The sequence below is a fragment of the Phoenix dactylifera genome, chromosome 1 (assembly GCF_009389715.1).
Source record: "Phoenix dactylifera cultivar Barhee BC4 chromosome 1, palm_55x_up_171113_PBpolish2nd_filt_p, whole genome shotgun sequence".
NCBI lineage: Eukaryota > Viridiplantae > Streptophyta > Magnoliopsida > Arecales > Arecaceae > Phoenix > Phoenix dactylifera.
In genome coordinates, this window is record NC_052392.1 from 29306067 (window position 1) to 29325957 (window position 19891).

Here is a 19891-nt window from a genome sequence, read left to right on the forward strand (position 1 = left end):
GAGGTAGGTGGTTCATGATTCAGGTATTATATATTTCTTATAGCAACATTTTATTTTGATTGATTAAATTATTATTTGATCTAGCTCATTCAAAAATCCCACTCAAATTTTTTTAATAGAAATTCAAATATGGACTTAACTAATTATTTTTGTAATATGTGGAGATGGGTGCTCCATGATTTGGGTATTAAATATTGCTCATAGTGATTGCAATATGTGGATGGCAGGTGGGTGCAATGGCATCTTAGGACTTTCCACATGGAAATGTACTGTAATATAGTTATCACTTTACTATGTTTCACTAAATTTATTATGAAATAATATATTATCTTATTCGGAGAGAAAATATCAACTAGTTGAGCTAATATTTATTAATTTAAATTAAAAATTAAAAATTTGATTTTTAAAAATAAAATCTAAAATCAAGATCTAGTGGAAGGTTAAACTTGCTAGCTAAGAAGTTCAGTAGGTTAAGTGCATTGTCCTCTTTGGATGGAGCATGGGTTGGAATACTACATTGAGTCCTTGATAAGGTCACATATTTGGTCAGGGGTGATTAGATTATTATTTAAGGCAGGATTAATTTAGGCAATATGCTCTCGAATCTTAAATTGAGTTGCTCTAAAATTAGAGAAGATTGATTAAATTTTTGTTTGATCAAACTCAGTATTCAATCTAACCTGAATGTCTATAATAGAGATTCGAACCCAAACTAACTTAACCAAATACTTTTGTAATACATTGAGGTAGATGCTTCATGATTCAGGTAATAAATATTTCTCATAGCAATATTGTAGTTTGATTGACTAAATTTTTATTCGGTCTGGCTCAAATTAAAAGATCCCACTCGAATTTTTATAACAGAGATTCGAATCCGGACTAACTTAACTAATTATTTCCGTAATCCCTGAAGATGGGCGCTCCTATTAAATATTACTATAGCAATATTTTATTAGTAACGGAGGAGCGTAAGCCATGTTTTGTGGGCCAATAAATGTAGGCCCAATTGGGGGTTTTCAACATTCTTCTATATAAACAACATTTGTTCATCACTTGAATAATATAATAAATTGATAAAATAAAAGGATATTTTATGAACAAAAAATAGCCCAATGGAATGCTGGGGGTGTGCGAGGAAGACAAAGCAACTGCCACGTGTCTCAATTGGAGGGTCCCACCAAGGCCTAGCCTGTGAGTTGAACCTGAGTATCATTGGAAGAGATTTCCATCCAAGATGAAGGGCTGGTGATGCGGGGCCAAACCCTTTGATTCAAGATATATGGTATTTTGTTGATGGTTGTTCAGCCTTTGTGACAAGATATGTTTACCGACGGGCGAATGGTGCGGTGAATTGAATGTGATGCCGGACAACAGGGAGAGAAAGGGGGAGAGGAGAAATAGAAAAGGAGAGAGAGGAGGGAGGAGGAGGACGAAGGACTAGGTTTCACACCTAGCCCTGCTCAGAGTTTCACACGCCAAAGCTTGAAGAAAGAGAATTAATTTTTATTTCATTCATAGCATAATTTTAAACAAATGCATGGACCCATATATATATATATAGGGTCACAAAATAACAAAAATACTCCTACAAAGAAAACAATCCCATAAAAAAGTCCTAAAATGACAATATGCAAACAAGCCCCTAAAAAGAAACTAGTCTCACAAAAGGCCCTCAAAATAACGAAATACCAAAATAAGCCCTAAAGGCTGTCAAATAACAAAATACCATAATAAGCTCAAATAACATAAAATGATCACTCCCAAAATAGAATCAAGCTAGCTGGAACTGTGAGGACCCGTGCGGGCGTGTGTTTAGTCCCACATCGGTTATTCGCTGGGTCGATCTTGGGTACTTATACAGGATCAAGGAACCCAAATAATAACTTCTGGCTAGCCATTTTGGGTGAGGTCCTGGATTGTTACAAATGGTATCAGAGCAGACCTGGCCCATAACCTATGTGGACTATGGAACACTGCAGCATGAATCTATTGGGGCTGACCACGGGCCAATCGTGGTGTTTGTGATTAGATTTGAATAAATTTGATCACTTAACCTGACGAGGACGTCAGGGCTTGAATGGGGGAGTATGTGAGGATCCGTGTGGGCGTGTATTTAGTCTCACATCGGTTATTCACTGGGTAGATCTTGGGTACTTATACAGGATCAAGGAACCCAAATAATAACTTCTGGCTAACCATTTTGGGTGAAGTCCTGGGTTGTTACAGGAACATCCTCCTGTGGTGACCGTAGATCCGAGTGACGGGTGACCTGGCACTGTGTCCACACCAGAATGGCTTCGTATGTGGTAGATCATTTAGAAATTTTTTTTTAATCTTTTGAGGCTTATGTACTCGTAAAGTTTAGAAATATTTTATTTTCTAATTTTTATAGCTGGATTCATATCAAATTCGTGTAATACGCAGTCTGAGCACAAAGAAAAGAGAAAGAAGAAGAAAGGTTTCGACTCTTAAGCTATTGTTCAGATCATGCCACATGTCTATTTTTAACGCAATGGTGCTTTCTCATAACATGCACGGATCTATGTTCAAACGAAGCAGCCCACTTTCTTATGTCATTGCGCATGCATGAATTATGTCTACATGGGCCAAATGTATGGTTATCCGTGGAAACAAACGGACCAAGAGTTAGTCTTAAAATCAAGATGATAGTAGGGATGTGTATTCTACCATATATAATATAAATTCCCCCAAAAACTGTTCATAGGTGTGCCCATCCTTCCATATTTTCAAACTTTTGGTTTGTCTCTTTTCATATATGGTCTATGGGGTTGTAAATAGGTCTGAGTTGGACTGAGGCATGCTTGACCCGATCTAGCTTAGTTTTATATTTGGGTTGTCATTTTGGACCTGGATCCAATTTATTTGTTGATCGAGTCAAATCAACTCAGCTCCATGAAAGGATTTGAGACTTGGAGTCCAACTGAGGTCTACTATGACCTGGTCCCAACTCGAGATGTTTATGTTCGAGTTGGATTGAGTCTATAATTTGAGTCAAAATTCTAATTATTTTTTATATCTAAATATAATAATAGATAATTAAATATAAAAGTACTAAAAAATAAATAAAATCAAAAAGAGCCAATTTAAACTTAAATTTTCATTCAAAATAATTTTAATGTTATTAAAGTAATTGATCTTTTTTAGTCTACAATATGATTTTTTAATATATATATATATATATATATATATATATATATATATATATATATATATATATATATATATATATATATATATTGATATACTTAGGAGCATTATAAGTAAGAATCCATCAAAATAAATAATGAAATATGAAAGTTTAATATAATTAAGTAGAAAAAGATGAGAGAAAATGTAGTTGTTGAGATGAAAAGGAGGAAATCATTTAAATGAGAATTCATTTAATGAATTGGAAAAGTTATTTAGAGTAAAGAAGAAGAAAGTTTATATGATTTGAATTTTGGGTTGAGTGAGTGATCTGATCAAAAAGCGGCTAACTTCCTCAACCCACTCAATTCGAAACTCTTAAAAAAAATAAAGAAAAAGGTTGAAAAATTGGTGAAAATGGGGTTTAAATTCTCTTTTCTTTCATTGATGATTATAAATTGAGATATATAGTTTCTATTTATAATTGTAATATCCATCCTTACACATTTCCAGTTGGATTCCTAACATAATTCAAACAAGACTAGAATTTTTGAAAATAGATATGACTAATGAAAATAAATGTGAAAAGTTAAAATTCTATAAAAGATAGATCTCGACTCTTATATCGGTTTTACTTTCAATCGTCCATTTAATTCATTTCAAATTGAAATATCCGTCTGATCAAAGTATTTTCCGATAAGAAAATTTTTAATTTGATTGGTCCCTTGGAATCCAAAATATGAAAATTTATGTTATTGTACCGTCTACGTAGTTTTTATCTGGCGCATATAAAAAAAAGCCAGTGCTTCTGAAGATAATTCCAATTGCCCACATTGCACGCACAAGACCGAATGCACTAATGTTGAAGTGAGGCATGATGTATCTAATTCATGTACAAGACATTCAGTGTAAAATAAAAATAATCAACACAAAGCAACAACATCTTGGCTGATAAGTAAACAAACGAATGTGTTCATGTATGGTTAATTAAGACTTCCAATCTTAGATTGGGCTTTCTAGATTACATGGCGGAACACTAGACAATTTTTTATATAATTAAATGCAACACAAGTGTTCCAACCTGTGCATTACTTCTAAGATTGGTGAACTTAAACCACCAAACGAATCAAAATCTCTCACCTAGTTCGACGAAGATCACGTCAGACGACCGGGGTTCCATAGATTTAGCTAACCTAGTTCCACCAACCTCACTAACGTTAGTTGATCCTCTCTTGACCCGGCTCTCCTCTTCACAAATCCTACTCCACCACGTACTGCCTTCACATCAACATATATAGGGATGCATGAATAGAAACCTTCACATCATCTCTTGCTATCATCCAAAGAGAGGAGAACTAAGGCAATGGCTTGCAATCTCTGCTTCTCCAAACCCCTGCATCTCTTCTTAGCTCTTGTTCTAGGGGCTTTCACTACCTTCTTGGAGGCACAGGATCCTTCCCAATTGAGTTTGGACTACTACCTGAAGACATGCCCAAATGCTGAGCTGATTGTGAGAAAAGAGATGGAGTGTGCAGTGCAAGCCGACCCCCGCAATGGCGCCGCCATCCTTCGTCTCCACTTCCATGATTGTTTTGTTCAGGTATTTAGGACATCTTTGATGGCTAGTAACTAATGATGCCAAAGTAATTGGAGTTGCAGGAGGGACGTGGAATTAATTACATGAAATTCCTAAAGCAATAACTCAGTCGTACTTGAGTGGAACTAAATTTTCATTACATTTAGATTGCCCTGTAGGTTGGACGTACTACATGCGAATTTTTTTTTTTTTTTTGTTGAAGTTTTAAGCTATCAGGAAGCCACAATCAACATAGTTTGAGACGAAAAAAGTATGCACTAAAAACCAGAGTAGATGATACGTGAGCTTTTTGCATGGTTGCAGGGCTGCGATGGATCGGTGCTGCTGGACGACACAGTCACGCTGATAGGGGAGAAGCAAGCAGAACAGAACGTGAACTCTCTGAAAGGTTTTGACATTGTCGACAAGATTAAAACCAGACTGGAGGCTGAGTGCCCTGGCGTTGTCTCCTGCGCTGATTTGCTCGCCATAGCAGCAAGAGATGCAGTCATTCTGGTAGTCATTTAATTAACCACTGCTTAACTTGGTCACAATATATTTCAGGTTTTAAAAAGGCTCAAGAACCTTGGCAAAATCCAAGCCACAGATGATAAAAGAGGCTAACTTGTGTTCCGCAGAAAGCCTTCTGAATTGTTTGCTTTTCTTTTTTATGTGGTTCTGAATTGTCTGCATGCATGATGGCCCTTTAATTTGTTCTCCTCCCATTGTTCTTTCTTTAAACTGGGCAGCTTGGAGGGCCCTACTGGGATGTACCGGTGGGCAGGGAGGATTCCAAGACTGCTAGCTTGGAACAAGCAAACACAGACATTCCAACTCCTCAGCAGGGCCTGGTCACACTCATCTCCAAGTTCCTGGCGAAAGGTCTCTCAACAACAGACATGGTGGCCCTTGTAGGTCTGTCCTTTTCTCATCACATCCACTATGAAGACTGTCCTACACTAAGCTATTGATCTACATAGATATCCACAAACCATATATACATCAGTAAAAATGTGAACTCATGGAGAATGAATTGATGAACAATCAGAGAATGTAGGAAAGGGAAAAAAAAATCAAGAACCATATCTGGAGGTTCATTAAATCAAACCGCAGTTTTACTCCCCTAAAAATTAATGCTTCTCCACATTTATCTCATACAAATTCAAACAATGTCAATAATACATTATATACCAGTAATAATTTTAATGATAAAATATATTGCAAACTAATTAGAGAGAGTGGTTCTAACCATTCAGAGAAATTGCAAGTGCAAATTTTGAACTTGACACAAACCATATGGCAAACAATTGAACCAGGAGCCTGCACTCCATATTTTTTTCATCAAATTTTTCTCTTCGTTCTACCACTTTGTCAGTATGTTATAACCATTACCCTTCTGAAACACATTTCTTCCTTTGATAATATGCATCGCCAACTTTGTGTTCAAATAATCGACGTGCATGGCCCTTAGCTGACAAATGCATGGCACGAACCTTTATGCGCTGCTAACGATGGCGTCGAACCAAATGAAACAATTGCAGGTGCCCACACCATCGGCGTGTCTCGCTGCGCCAGCTTCCGGGATAGAATCTATGGAGACTTCGAGCTGACAGCAAAGTTTGAAGGAACCTCTCAACTATACCTCAGCAAGCTGAAAGAGGTTTGTCCCGAGGACGGAGGAGACGATAACACTTCTCCCATGGATAGCTTCACCCCCAACCTCTTCGACAACGCCTTCTTCGAGACCCTCCTCAAAGGAACTGGCCTTCTAAACTCCGACCAGGAGATGTATTCAAGCCTGTTAGGATTCCAAACCTCCAGCCTCGTCGAGCTGTACTGGGCGGACCCTATCGCCTTCTTCACGCATTTCTCTGATTCTATGGTGAAAATGGGTAATATCACCAACCCTGAGGGTGGAGAAGTGAGGAAGAGCTGCAGATTTGTGAACAGCTAAGACCTTTGAGCTTGTGTCTGCTATTCCCATACTGTCTGTTTTTTTCTCTACATACTGTCTGTTTGTGCAATAAGGTTTGTATGAGATTCCAATAAGGAAACAAAGACCTGCCTAGATTGAAAGACAAGTATTTCTTCACTCTAAAATGATTCATTTCTTTCAGAAACCCAAATGAACAAAGGGTATTATCAGCTAACATTTGAACTACTAAATCAAACAAAGACTGCTAGCTGCACTCTTTTTACTAAATCTTAGTCGGACACCGGAACGCTGCTCAGCAGTGAGCAGCCGTCCGATGCATCGACGGTGATGGTGAAATCCTCGTCGAACATCGGCACCACCGTCCCTGCTCAAAGCTCCGCCAGGTTGCCGCCGGACCTAGCTCTAGCTTGATCTTTTTGTTGTCGGGGAGGCCTCCGTTGATTGTGTACGAACAAAATATGAGTCCAAAGGTAGGGTAATAAAGGGTTTAGCTAATGGAGAAATTGACTCTTTCGGGAACCAGTAACACGTAAACCATGTCAAACCAAGACCGATCAATATCCGAACGGAACAGATTCGAACTTCTCCTAGAATAGTTTCTGGTGCAAAATTCAATAATGATGAAAAAGTGTTTTTGGTTGGCGGGGCGGGAAAAGAACCCATTTTCGCCAATCGGTAAAAAGAAAGTAACAAAAAGTGGCCTTTCCTTTCGAAACATGGGCAAACAAAGCAAAAATGAGCTACTACCACTTGCATAGACCAATCCTTGACCTCGATCGAATCCCCCAAGCTCACTCGAAAGCCCTTTTTCGCTCTATTCTATAAATGCTTTCGTCTTGGATAAATGCGTATTGAATTGCTTAAGAACGCGTATAAGTCGTTCTAACGCGATCTGAGAGGCTTCTATCTGTCCTTGTTGGGCCAGCCGTCTATTACATAATCTAAGTCAGTCCTCCCTGAAAGTTGAGAGCTATGAAACAAGTCCACGGTGGTTCAAAATTGGAATTGGCACAATATCCCGCCTTCGCTCAATTTGGGTCAATAGTAGATAGAATAAGTAGACAGGAAAGAGGGAAGCGACGGAAGAGGGAAGGAAGTCAGTTGAATTTGGGCTTTTGTTCTAGTGAGTTGGGTTGTTTTAAAATTGGGTTCAAGTCCGTATTGAAGAAGACATGGTATTGATGGTTCAAAAGGTTAGGACAGGTTCAACAGGCAAGTTCAGGTTTTGGCCGAGTCCAATTTGACGGTTTGATACAATGGATTCAATTGAACTCGGGTGCTAAACTCATTGAAACATAACATGGTGGATTTTGAGATACAAAAGCGATTTCATGAAGACACGCAATGCCACTTCTACTCCAATAGGACTTGGGTTGCATGATTGCAGATCTGTTCCAAGAACTTCTGAATTTGTTTTTGTGAGAGGCATTTGACCTAGTATTTTAAAAACCACAAAGATTCTTGAATCCCAAAATGTTCGTCAAGCAAGTTTGCAAGTGAACTCTTGAAGATTTTTACATCTCGATATATTAATTATCTCCGTAAATATCCGACATCAAGATCAATCGAGATTTTCTTTAGTTCGCAACTGATATTTTCAAGCCAAAATATCAAAATCTTGATCGAAATGATAAAATCAAAATTAATAAAAATCTCTGGTCATCAAATCTCCATAATCAATACATACACCCTAGCCTTGCTGCATGCCAAAACTCCAAAAACCAACAAGAATTCATCCAGAATACTCATGCCCTATATTGATTCTCCGTTATTTGATGATAAAATTCGTAGGGCAAATGGAGATCTCACCGACAAGAGAATGTCACACGATAATACATGGAAAGCATCTTGTTCATAGAGAATAAAGAACAATATCTATTGGAATATATTCCCTTTTGTCTTTGTTGAGAGAAGAAACAGAGAAAACAAGTAGAATCAATGACTTTATCCAACTCAACTTCACTAAATAAGTGACCACCTCCAGCATGTTCCTATGAATGGAGAGTATTGCTGACCCCCCACTTACAATTCTGGGCAATGAATTCCATGACCCGAAATATGAAAGCAACCAACGTTCTGATGAACTGTGATGGTGTTGGTGCGGTCCTCCTTTATATGGGACCCACCTTATTTGAAATTTAAGAAAAAAAAGAAAGGATGAGATGGCAGTTTGAAACCACTAGGCTTGGGGAGTGCGGTAATTGTGTGAAAATAGGAAGTTTGGTGGTCTGAAAAAAATAGTGAAAAAAAGTACTATTTTGTCAGATAATTGGATGGTTGCTTTTATCCAAATTTGGTTGAAATTTCAGTATGTTGTTTCCGATATTGAAAGCTACAAATTGAACGGTTTGGATTTTTGAAAAGTTTTCTCTATTGATTATTTCCAGTATCAATACTTAGTAAGATCTATCCTCTATTTTACTGTTTATTATTGAAATCTGCCATATTAGTGAAGAATATTCTTGTTGTAGAAGTTAAGTGTTAATTTTTGTGCAACTTTTGGTTGAACTAGAGAGAATTTATTGTAATCCCATTATTCTAAATAGTATAAGTTTTTGACTGGACTAAGTCCCATAATTTTTTTCTTCACATCGAATGATTTTTACGTTAAAAAAATTATATTGCTTCTTGGATTGTTTGATTATTTTGCTTTTTAATTGCTTGAGTAGATTGTAGAGATTATTGTTGCTTGGTGAGTGACATCCAATTTAATCACATAGAGGAAAAAAAAGTTTGCGGCATCATTATATCTTGATTGCATTTTTTAACAAAGTGATATCAGAGCAGGTTGCTAATAGTTGAAATTTTCTTGTGTTGATTAAATGAAAGAGCATTCAGGTGGTAATATGGTTAAACTCAAATATTTCAATTATTCAATTTGGAAGCTTCGAATGGAATATTTACTATTTTGCAAAGATTTGTATGATCCTATTGAAGAAGATAATGCCAAACCAAGTGACAAAACTCGGTAAGAATGGGAGAAAATAAATAGGAAGACAGTTGGATTAATCAAGCAGTGGATAGATGATAGTGTTTTACATCGTGTTGCTATGGAGACTAATGCCCATAGTTTATGGAATAAATTAGAGAGTCTCTATGAGCGGAAGACTGTACAAAATAAGGCATTTGAAAACTTGTGAATATAAAGTATTAGGAGGAAAGTTCAGTGGCCGAGATTTAAGTAGATTTCAGGATTTGGTAAATTAGCTAAATACTATAAAAATCACTGTTGTTGCTCAACTTTTTGCCTGATAGTTGGGAAACTTTGGTTGTATCACTTAGTAATTCAACTCCTATTGGTATGGTATCATTGGGAATGGTAAAAGATAGTATATTTAATGACGAGATCAGAAGATGAGAATATGGTGTGACTATACAGTTAGGGCCATTGGTTACAGAAAGGCAGGAGAAGAGTAAAACTAGAATCTTACAAAATTCTAAAAATCATGATAAGTCAAGGAGAAGGTCAAAATTCAGAAAAGAGATCGAATATTTTTATTGTGGCAAGCCAAGGTACATGAAAAGAGAATGTAGAAAATTTAAAAGAGAGCAATCAAGAAAAAGAGGTGAAAAAAAGAAGGAAGAAAAAGATACAACAATAGTTGCATTTGATGGTAATGTCGGTATTATTTGTGATGATACTTGTGTAAACCTTACATGCCAGGATTGTACTTGGGTTGTTGACTCAGGTGTCTTTTTTCATGTTACTTCTCGATGAGACTTCTTTACATCCTATACTAGTAGTGATTTTAGCAGTATGAGGATAAAAATGATGGAGTAACTAAGATTGTGGGCTTGTAAGATGTTTGCTTGGAAACCGGTATTGGGTGTCAATTATTGCTGAAAAATATGATACATGTTCTAGATATCTACCTCCAATTGATCTCTACTGGAGTACTTGATGATGAAGGTTACCACAACCACTTCGGTGAAGAAAAATAGAAGCTTACTAAAGATTTTTTACTGATAGCAAGAGAAAAGAAATCAAACATACTTTACATAAGATAAGCAAAATTGTACAAGGAGGAGGTGAATACAGTTGAAAACTCCTCTATTAAATTATGACATAAGCGGCTTGGACACATGAGTGAGAAAGGACTTAATATCCTGGCCCAAAAAAAATTCTTTTCTATAAAAGATACGCTTCTAAAGACTTATACTCATTATTTAGCTGGCAAACAATATAGAGCTGCATTTTATAAATCCCCTCCATATAAAAGATCACATGTTTTGGATTTAATTCACACTAATGTTTGCACTATAGATGCTAGAACTTCCTGTGGTGTTTTATATTTTGTTACTTTTAGTGATGATCATTTTATAAAAGTATGAGCCTTTGTTTTAAAATTTAAAGACCAGATGCTCGATTCATTCAAACATTTTCTAGTGTTGAAAGAGAAATGAGAAAACAATTGAAGTATATGCAAGCAGATAATAGTGGTCAATATAGAGGTCCATTTGAGAAATATTATCGAGATTATGGCATCAGGCTTGAAAAAACCATTCCTATAATACCTCAACATAATAGAATTAATGAGAGAATGAATCGTACTATTTGTGAAAGAATTTTGTGTATGTTCTCTAATGCTAAATTGCTTAAATCCTTTTGAAGTGAAGCAATAAGAACTACAGTGGATTTAATCAACATTTGTCCTTCAATTCCTCTTAAAGGTGATGTACCAGAAAGAGTGTAGATTGAGAAAGATGTGTCATATAATCACTTGAGAGTGTTTGGCAGCATAACATTTATTCACATTTCTAAAGATGAGAGATCAAGCTTGATGGCAGGTTTAAACAGTGTATTTTTTGGATTATGCACATGAAGAGTTTGGTTACATATCATGGGATTCAATTGATAAAAAAGTTTTTAGAAGCAGAGATGTTGTATTTCTAGAAGACTAGATGATTGAAGATTTTGAAAAGGTTGAGAAATCAAAGTCTGTCAGTAGAAATTATGTTGATTAGGTCCAGTGTTTCTAACCATGATGGATAATGACAATAGAAAAAATGTACAGAAAGATGATGGTAACACAGTTGATGAGCCTGCACCTGATAATGATGTGCCAGATGAGCATGTTGAGCAAGCATCTCCAGAATCACCAGTTGAGCCTCGGTTGAGAAGATCTATTAGAGAGCACCGACCTTCTCAGAGATATTCTCCTCATAAGTATGTGATAATCATTGATGGGGAAGAACCAGAATGCTATCAAGAGGCTACAGATCATGAACAAAAGAGAAAATAGTTAAAAGCTATACAGGAGATAAAATCTTTGCATATGAGCCGCACATTTGAATTGATGAAACTACCTAAGGATAAGAGAGAACTCAAAAATAAGTGGGTGTTCAAGTTGAAGATTGAAGAGAAGAGCTTACAACCAAGGTATAAAGCACAGTTGGTTGTGAAAGGTTTTAGTCAGAAAAAGAGTATTGACTTTAAGAAATTTTCTTATCTGTGGTTAGGATATCTTCAATCTAAGTTATTCTTGGTTTATCTGCAAGCATGAATTTAGAGATCGAACAATTTGATGTAAAAATTGCCTTCCTTCATAGTGACTTAGAGGAGAAAATTTATATGGAACAGCTACAAGGGTTTATAGTTAAAGACAAAGAACATCTCATGTGCAGATTAAAGAAGAGCTTGTATGGGCTCAAGTAGACACTTCGACAGTGGTATAAAAAGTTTGATTCATTTATGATGGACTATGGATATAGTAAAATCACTTCTGATCATTGTGTATTTATGAATAGATTCTCTAATGAAGATTTTATTATTTTCTTGCTTTATATGGATGACATGTTGATTGTTGGCCATAATACTAAGAAGATTGAAAGCTTAAAAAAGAGTTAAATAAGTTCTTTGACATGAAGGATTTGAGGTCGGTTAAATAAATCCTTGGCATGAGAAATACTCGTGATAGAAAGAATAGAAAGCTTTGGTTATCTCAAGAGAAATATATCGAAAAGGTGTTAGAAAAATTCAACATGAGCAAGTCCAAACCACTTTGCTCTCTACTTGCATGTCACTTCAAGTTAGGTTCCAAGCAGTGTCCTACAAGTCAAAAAGATAAAGAAATAATGAAGAAGATTCTTTATGCAACCGCAGTGAGCAGTTTGATGTATGTCATGGTTTGCATAAGGTCGGATGTTGCTCATACAGTTGGTGTTGAAGTCAGTTTTTTTCTAATCTTAGTAAGGAACATTAGGCAGCTGTTAAATAGATTCTTAGGTATCTTAGAGGCACTTCTAGAGTCTGTTTATGTTTTGGTAATGATAAACCTGTGTTAGATGGATAGTGATATAGATTTCAGAAAGTCCACATTAGGATACTTGATAATTTTTTTAGGAGAAGTAGTGTCATGGCAATCTAAGTTACAAAAATGTGTTGCTTTATCCATTAAGGAGATCGAGTATATTATAGTTACGGAAGCTTGTAACAAACTTTTGTGGATAAAAATTTTCTACAAGGGTTGGGTCAAGAACAAGAGAAATATATACTTTATTGTAATAGTCAAAGTGTCATCCATCTCTCAAAGAATTCAACATTTTATTCGAGATCCAAGCACATTGATGTGAGATATTATTTGGGATGCTTTGGAGATGAAGTTACTATGTCTTGAAAAAATCTATAATGATGATAATGAGTCAGATATGATGACTAAAATCTTGTCCATGACAAAATTATTGCTTGTAGAGAGAAAGTGGCTTAGTGGACCCCCCCACATGAGTTGGGAGATAGAGATTTGTTGGTGTGGTCCCTCCTCATGTGAGGCCCACCTTATTTGAAATTAAAAAGGGAGAGAGAGAGAGAGAGAGGATAAGATGGCACTTTAAAACCGCAGTTTGGTGGTCTGTGAAAAATGGTGAAGAAAAAAAAGAAAAACGAAGAAGAAGAGAAAATTGTACTACTTTGTCGGATAATTGGATAATTGATTTTATTCAGATTTGGCTAAAATTTCAGTATATTATTTCCAACATTGAGAGCTATAAATTGAATAGTTTAGATTTTTGAAAAGCATTTTCTATTGATTATTTCAAGCATCAATATTTGGTGGGATCCATTATTTATTTTGTTATTTATTGTTAAAATCTGCTTTATTGGTGAAAAACATTCTTGTTGCAGAAGCCAAGATTCAATCTTGTTGATATTTGTGCAGCCTCTAGTTTAACTAGAGAGAATCTATTATAATTTTATTATTCTAAATAATAAAATTTTTTGGTTGGACTAGGTTCTATGATTTTTTTCTTCACATCGAAGAATTTTTTATGTTAAAAAAATTATGTTGCCTCTTATGTGTGGATTGTTTGATTATTTTGTTTGTTAGTTACTCGAGTTGATTATAGAGATTATTATTGCTTGATGAGTAATATTCTATTTAATTACATAAAGAGAGAAAAGAAGTTTACAGTATTATTTTTTTTTAATTGCATTTTCCCAGCAGATGGTTCTAAATTTTGCCCTTTTTCAGCACTTGCACAGTTTAAACTCTTAAAAGAATGAGCTAAACTTACTTTAAACACACCAAACAGCATGCCATCTACAGGATCAGTTATATAATGTTTTCCTCTTGTCACCAATTCTTGCGTGCCACTTATACAACAAAATCCCATGAACCAAAAAACAACATCAGCCTCCAGCAAAGTTTCTTAATCTTCAGGAGTGAATCATATCATCTTTTTCACTGTCATGAACCCTTTGGGTTCTTAACTTCAGCATGTCACTTCTATACAAGAAACACTCATTCCATATATGAAGGCTTCATGGCTAAGCAGACACTCCAAAATCACTTCATCACAAAAATCAAAGCTTCTGTAAATCCAACCAAGATTTGCCATCCCAGAATTCTGATTTGCAACTTGATACCATACAAACTCATCACAATGAAACGGTCGCAACTCTTTTCCAAGTTGCCAAGCCTGTTTATTGCCAGGAAAATTACCTTGGTCCAGAAAGCTCCATCGCTTGGACCAGTAACAACGAGTCATCAGTCAAGTCAGAGGAGCAGTGCTCTGAGGAGAACTCGGGCAGCTTGTTCTTGTGGGCTTCAACTCTCTGCGAGGCTTCCCATCTCTCTGCGAGTCCATCACCTTCAAGCATCCGAACCACCTCGGACATTTTGGGCCGGTGGCCAGGAAGGTACTGGGTGCACAGCAGTGCTACTTGGATCATCTCTTCAAGCTCAATCCTATCATAGTTGTTCCTTAGGTCCTTGTCCACGAGTGTAGCAAGCTTCTTTTCTTGATGGATCTTTTTCACCTGAACGAGAGAAAACAAGTAAATTACAAGGTGCTGATGAATACGATGAACTGGAATTCAGGTTCATTCTGCATTCAGAAGTCCTTTCTGAATGCGAGATGAAGCTTTACCCAATCAAGCATGGCTCCTTTCTGGTTTGCTGCCTTGCCAAATTCTAGAGCAGTCTGACCAGTTATTAGCTCAAGGAGGAGGATTCCAAAGCCAAAGACGTCAGTTTTCTCCGAGGACTGGCCTGTGGAGAGATATTCTGGAGCTATATGCCCGACCGTGCCCCATACTGCTGTAGTCACATGCGAGTCCCCATGATCCAAAAGCTTTGCAAGCCCAAAATCTCCTACTATGGCTTCACAATAATCATCGAGCAATATATTAGCAGCCTTTACATCTCTGTGAATTATCTTAGGATCACACTGCTCATGAAGATACAGAAGACCTCTTGCAGCTCCTAGTGCTATTCTCTTTCTAGTAATCCAATCCAATGGTGGTTTTCCTAAAAAGCAAAGGTTGCATGCATGTAAAACGGAAATCTAAATCATATTAAAAGGAAAAAAAGAAGAAAAATGATCGTAACTTAATCTCATTATCAATTAAGGGTTATTTCTAAAATCCATGAACAGTATTAATTTATGATGTAATCAGTAGTCGGTAGAACTTTTCACTATATGATGCTGCAATTGGACCATATCATACTAATTCTGCAGTTACAAACTCAGGAGGCCATGGTTCTTATAATGACCAAACTCTAATTATTTTTCAATAATTAAAATCCTGATGATAACCAAAGCCTACATTGTAGTCAGTCCATGATACTTGGTTATTCGATAATTGCACTGAATCACCGCTAAGTAATACTAATTGTGATTATTCAGCAGATGCCAAATTAAATTCCAAAAATATTTATTAATTACAATACTACTGTAAATACTATATATCTTTTATGGGAATTTGGAATCCATGCATGAATCAGACAGAATGTATGATTTACCTTTGAGTCGGGAAGCAACACTTCCATTGGACATATAAGGATACACTAGAAGCTTCTCAGTAGCAGTCATACAGAATCCATACAATCCGAGGAGGTTTCTGTGCACTGCCAAGCTTATCATCTCCACTTCAGTCTGAAACTGGATCTCTCCACCCACAGCATTTCCATCCTTGAGCCTTTTTACCGCTACTAAAGTTCCATCAGGGAGCTGACCTTTGTAGACATTTCCGAAGCCACCTTTTCCTAGAATGTTCTTGCTACTGAAGTTATCTGTTGCAATCTGGAGCTCCCTGAACTGAAACCTCTTTAAGTTTCCCAGGCAAACTTCCTCATTATGTGGGTCTGAAGAAACAAAAAGATGGAGAATTTAAGCCAAAGAACTAACAATGTTTAGCTCAGTCATCCGTATTTGGTGCCGTGATTGCTAATCTTAAGAAAGAATGACTTGTAGGTTTTCAACCTATCTTTATTACTTTACTAACCATCAACATCGAAAAGGATCTGTCGGTTATGTTTTTGTCTCCACCAGAAAAATAGCCCAATGCCGAAAACTAGTAAACTGATGCCTCCAATGCAGGACCCAAATGCAACAGCGACTTTATAACGTCTCGGCCTTCCTGCAGTTGGAGTACCTGGATAAAATATCAACAAAATTCAGAATCGAAGCAAGAAATAATAAGGTCAGTCACAGCATAAGGAAAATTAGAAGAAATATCCCATGTCCTATGCATTTAAGAGTTCAAGTAAATCAAATGATACAGGCATTCATAAAAGAAAAGGATCAATTAACTGCTGTTATTTAAGTATAGAATTGTTGTTTGAAAAAAAAAAATAAGTCTAGAATAATTTCATTAAAAAATCCAAGCAGAAAAATTAGTGACTAAGTCTAGGAATATTTCCTAAAATAAAATGTATGGAAGCAAAACAAAAGTTTAACTATCAACACTTGGGAACCAAATGGGAGAAATGTTGAAAGCATGAAGATAGAGGAGAAAAGGGACATGCTAGAATAAGGAAAAGTAATGTTATTTATTTAGAATAATCTCTCAAGTAAAGAAGAGAGAAGATACAATAAGAAATCTTTAGAGGCAAGTAATTACTCTTTGAATTGTTCAAGTTATAGGACAATGGCATGGGCACCATCCCAAAGCAATCTTGCTCTGAACCAGTAGCACAAATCAGAGGATTTCCAACAATGCTGCAGAAAATTTTACAATAGAATAAGTTTCGAGTTCCACTTTTCCTATATCTGTAGTAAGAAAAAGATAAATAAGAAATATTGACACAATACACCACCATAATATTTACTAATAAACATAGTTGCCAGCCCTAGTGCAAAGAAAGGGCCACTTTATATGGTTTGCAAACATTTGGATGTATACCAATTAGATTGGCATTTAATAATATGTTTTGAAATCAATCCACAAAAAATGTTAGGTATCTGAATTTAATGGCCTAATTAATTAATGATGCATTGGCTACACAGTACTGGCACAGTTTCTTGGTCAACTACAATGAACAAGTGTACCAATATTCAAATTAATAACATGCAGAGAAATCAGAAAGGTAAAGACCAGTAGCCTTACTTGAACGTTCTTGCTGGAAATCTAGGGATAGGACCATTCAAATAATTATAAGATAAGTCCCTGAAGCATAAAAGCCAAAATCTCTTCTCCAGTTATCAACCTTCTTCAAAGACAGAAATTAGGTTTCTATGCAACAAGTAAAACCTTGTCAGACTTACAGAAAAGCTAGCTCCGTGAGGTTAGCCAAAGACAGAGGTAATGCTCCAGAAAGGCTGTTATTGTTAAGTCTCCTGATCTCAATCAAATGATTGAACACATATGAAAACCTTGGTATGATTTAAATACAGAGTAATTTCATGAAAGTTCTATTGCGGCACTGTCTACTTACAGGTACTGAAGGCTTTCCAGTTGGCCTATAGAGGTGGGAATTCCACCAGTGAAGTAGTTGTTGGAGAGGTCGAGTGTTTTAAGCTTTGAGAGCTTCCCAATCTCTGGGGGAATTGGTCCTGATATGTTGTTGTTTTGCAAGAGCCTAAAAAAGAAAAAGGAAAAAGCAAACCACCAACCAGTGAGACAAAACACAATTCAGAGAGGGACAGAAAAGCAGAAGAGAGGAGAAGAGGCAATCATATATCAGGGGTGAGAACTTACACAGTCTCAAGGTTTGTCAAATTCCCTATACTTGAAGATAGTGTACCAGATAAGTTTTGGCTGGGAATTCCTCTGCAAATGATGACCTCAAAACAAGTTCATATTACTCCTTACCTCTTAACTTTCAGAAGTTGTACTCCCAAGTACAAAACATTTATTTCTTTCTTATGTCAAGTTGCCAATATAAGGCACATGAAAGCAAGGAACAGATGATGAGTTTGGAGTTGTAGAACTTACAGACTAATGACTAGATTTTCTGGTGAGCATGTAACCATAGCCCAGCTGCATGGATCCACAGAGTCCCTATCCCAGTTCTCAAGAACACTGTGGGGATCCTTCAGAGAGGCTTTGATACCCATCAAAGCTTGCACTGAAACAACAAAAGCCACATATCAGAAGTAGCCCATTTTTCTTCACCTCTTTGGAGAAAAGGAGTTGGAGAGAACAGAGAAAAAAAAAGCCATGAAATATGTCAAGACTACCTTCAAAGTTAACACCTTTAGGGGAGAGAAGACCAGCTGCAGAAGCCAAGGTCCAAAGAAACACCATAAGAAAGAGCCCATTTTTCCTATGATTTGCTCCCATTGAACCAATAAGCTCCCAACAGTGGGCGTGCATATGGGAAGCACAAGCTATGGGTGGTTTGGGCCTTTGAGGGCTCAACAGAGATGGTCAAATGGAGTCAGGGGATCAAATCATTAATGGGTGCTCTGTTTCATCGCCACCTCTGGGTTCTTAGCCTGGCCATTCTGTTCAGAAGCAGCTTGCAGCCTTGCTTTCTCATGCCCCTCTTGGATGTCAGTAGCGATGACAGAGCCCAGAAGACTGGGGCAAGCAGGGAGAAAAGAGAGGGAGGGAACAACCATGCCTGCCACCTGAATACCTGATGTGGCCTGAATTAGGAAAGGGGGATTGGAAAAATCCAAAAACCTAAGCTTTTTGGGGGGGAATAGATTAGAGCTTCATTAATTATGGACAGAAAATTCCACGGTGGGGCAGTTGGGACACTTGCTTTGGAAGTGTGCAGAGGAAAAAATATGTTTACCAAAAAAAATTAAAAATATACATGCATAGAAGACCAAAAACTCTTCAATAAAAGGTGTTAATGGGAATTCTTTTAAAAAAATTGTCCCCACCCCATGAGAATAAGTTTATGTATAGTTTCAAAAATTATTATTATTTTGACTCATTGTTTTCATGAATAATTATTTTAAATATAAAATAACTTTTATTATCATACTTTTAAAAACTTATATTAAAAATATAGCACTTTTCAATATAAACCAAATTTTATATTTTTGATGGAAAGTAGCATAAAAAGATAAAAGTATCAAATCATATTTGGAGAGAGAATCTATAAATATTGGATCAGGTGTGATTTTGTTGAAAATTACATATATGATAAGTCATCATTACAATGATGTATAGAAAAAAATTAATTTTAAAAATAGACAGTAAGAGAGAAAATCTTTGGCATCATGGAAGATGACAAAAATAAGAAGACAATATTGAAGCAACTAAAAACTTCAAAAAGAGATAAGAAGCGGCTACATAAAGGGTAGTTCTATATACACCCCCGCTATTGCTCAGGAAAAAATACCCAAACTAACCTTTAGTGTAATTACCATATTGCCCTTGAAATTTTCTCAGTACACCCCCCCCTTCCTCCTTCCTCCTCCTCCCCATCCCCCACCTCCCCCCCCTCCTCCCCTCCACCTCCCCGTCCTCCCCTCCACCTCCCCCTCCACCTCCCCGTCCTCCTCCTCCGCCTCCCCCCTTCTCCTCCGCCACCTCCTCCTCCTCCCCATCCCCCACC

At 36.7% G+C, this 19891-nt stretch overlaps 2 protein-coding genes across 4 annotated transcripts; one reads left to right on the plus strand and one right to left on the minus strand.

Moving 5' to 3' along the window:
* The first annotated feature begins 4473 nt into the window (after positions 1–4473).
* Positions 4474–6785, plus strand: LOC120112325 (peroxidase 11-like). The gene is made up of 4 exons (XM_039131313.1): positions 4474–4747; positions 5048–5239; positions 5473–5638; positions 6265–6785. Exons 1-4 carry the CDS (start codon positions 4511–4513, stop codon positions 6675–6677), a joined length of 1008 nt encoding a protein of 335 aa, XP_038987241.1. The 5' UTR covers positions 4474–4510; the 3' UTR covers positions 6678–6785.
* A 7351-nt stretch (positions 6786–14136) lies between these two features.
* LOC120112327 (protein NSP-INTERACTING KINASE 1-like) lies at positions 14137–18997 on the minus strand. 3 transcript variants are annotated; one of them, XM_039131331.1, is made up of 11 exons: positions 18558–18997; positions 18313–18445; positions 18076–18147; positions 17813–17956; positions 17643–17714; positions 17485–17544; positions 16999–17096; positions 16381–16530; positions 15899–16240; positions 15024–15256; positions 14137–14913 (listed from the first exon to the last, which is right to left on the minus strand). In XM_039131331.1, the coding sequence occupies exons 1-11, from the start codon at positions 18691–18693 to the stop codon at positions 14593–14595; spliced, it is 1761 nt and encodes a 586-aa protein (XP_038987259.1). In that variant the 5' UTR covers positions 18694–18997; the 3' UTR covers positions 14137–14592. The 3 variants fall into 3 exon arrangements, with proteins under 3 accessions (XP_038987259.1, XP_038987248.1, XP_038987254.1); XM_039131320.1 differs by having other exon boundaries at positions 15024–15403; positions 18558–18994; XM_039131326.1 differs by lacking the exons at positions 17485–17544; positions 17643–17714 and having other exon boundaries at positions 15024–15403; positions 18558–18994.
* Between the last annotated feature and the right edge of the window lie 894 nt (positions 18998–19891).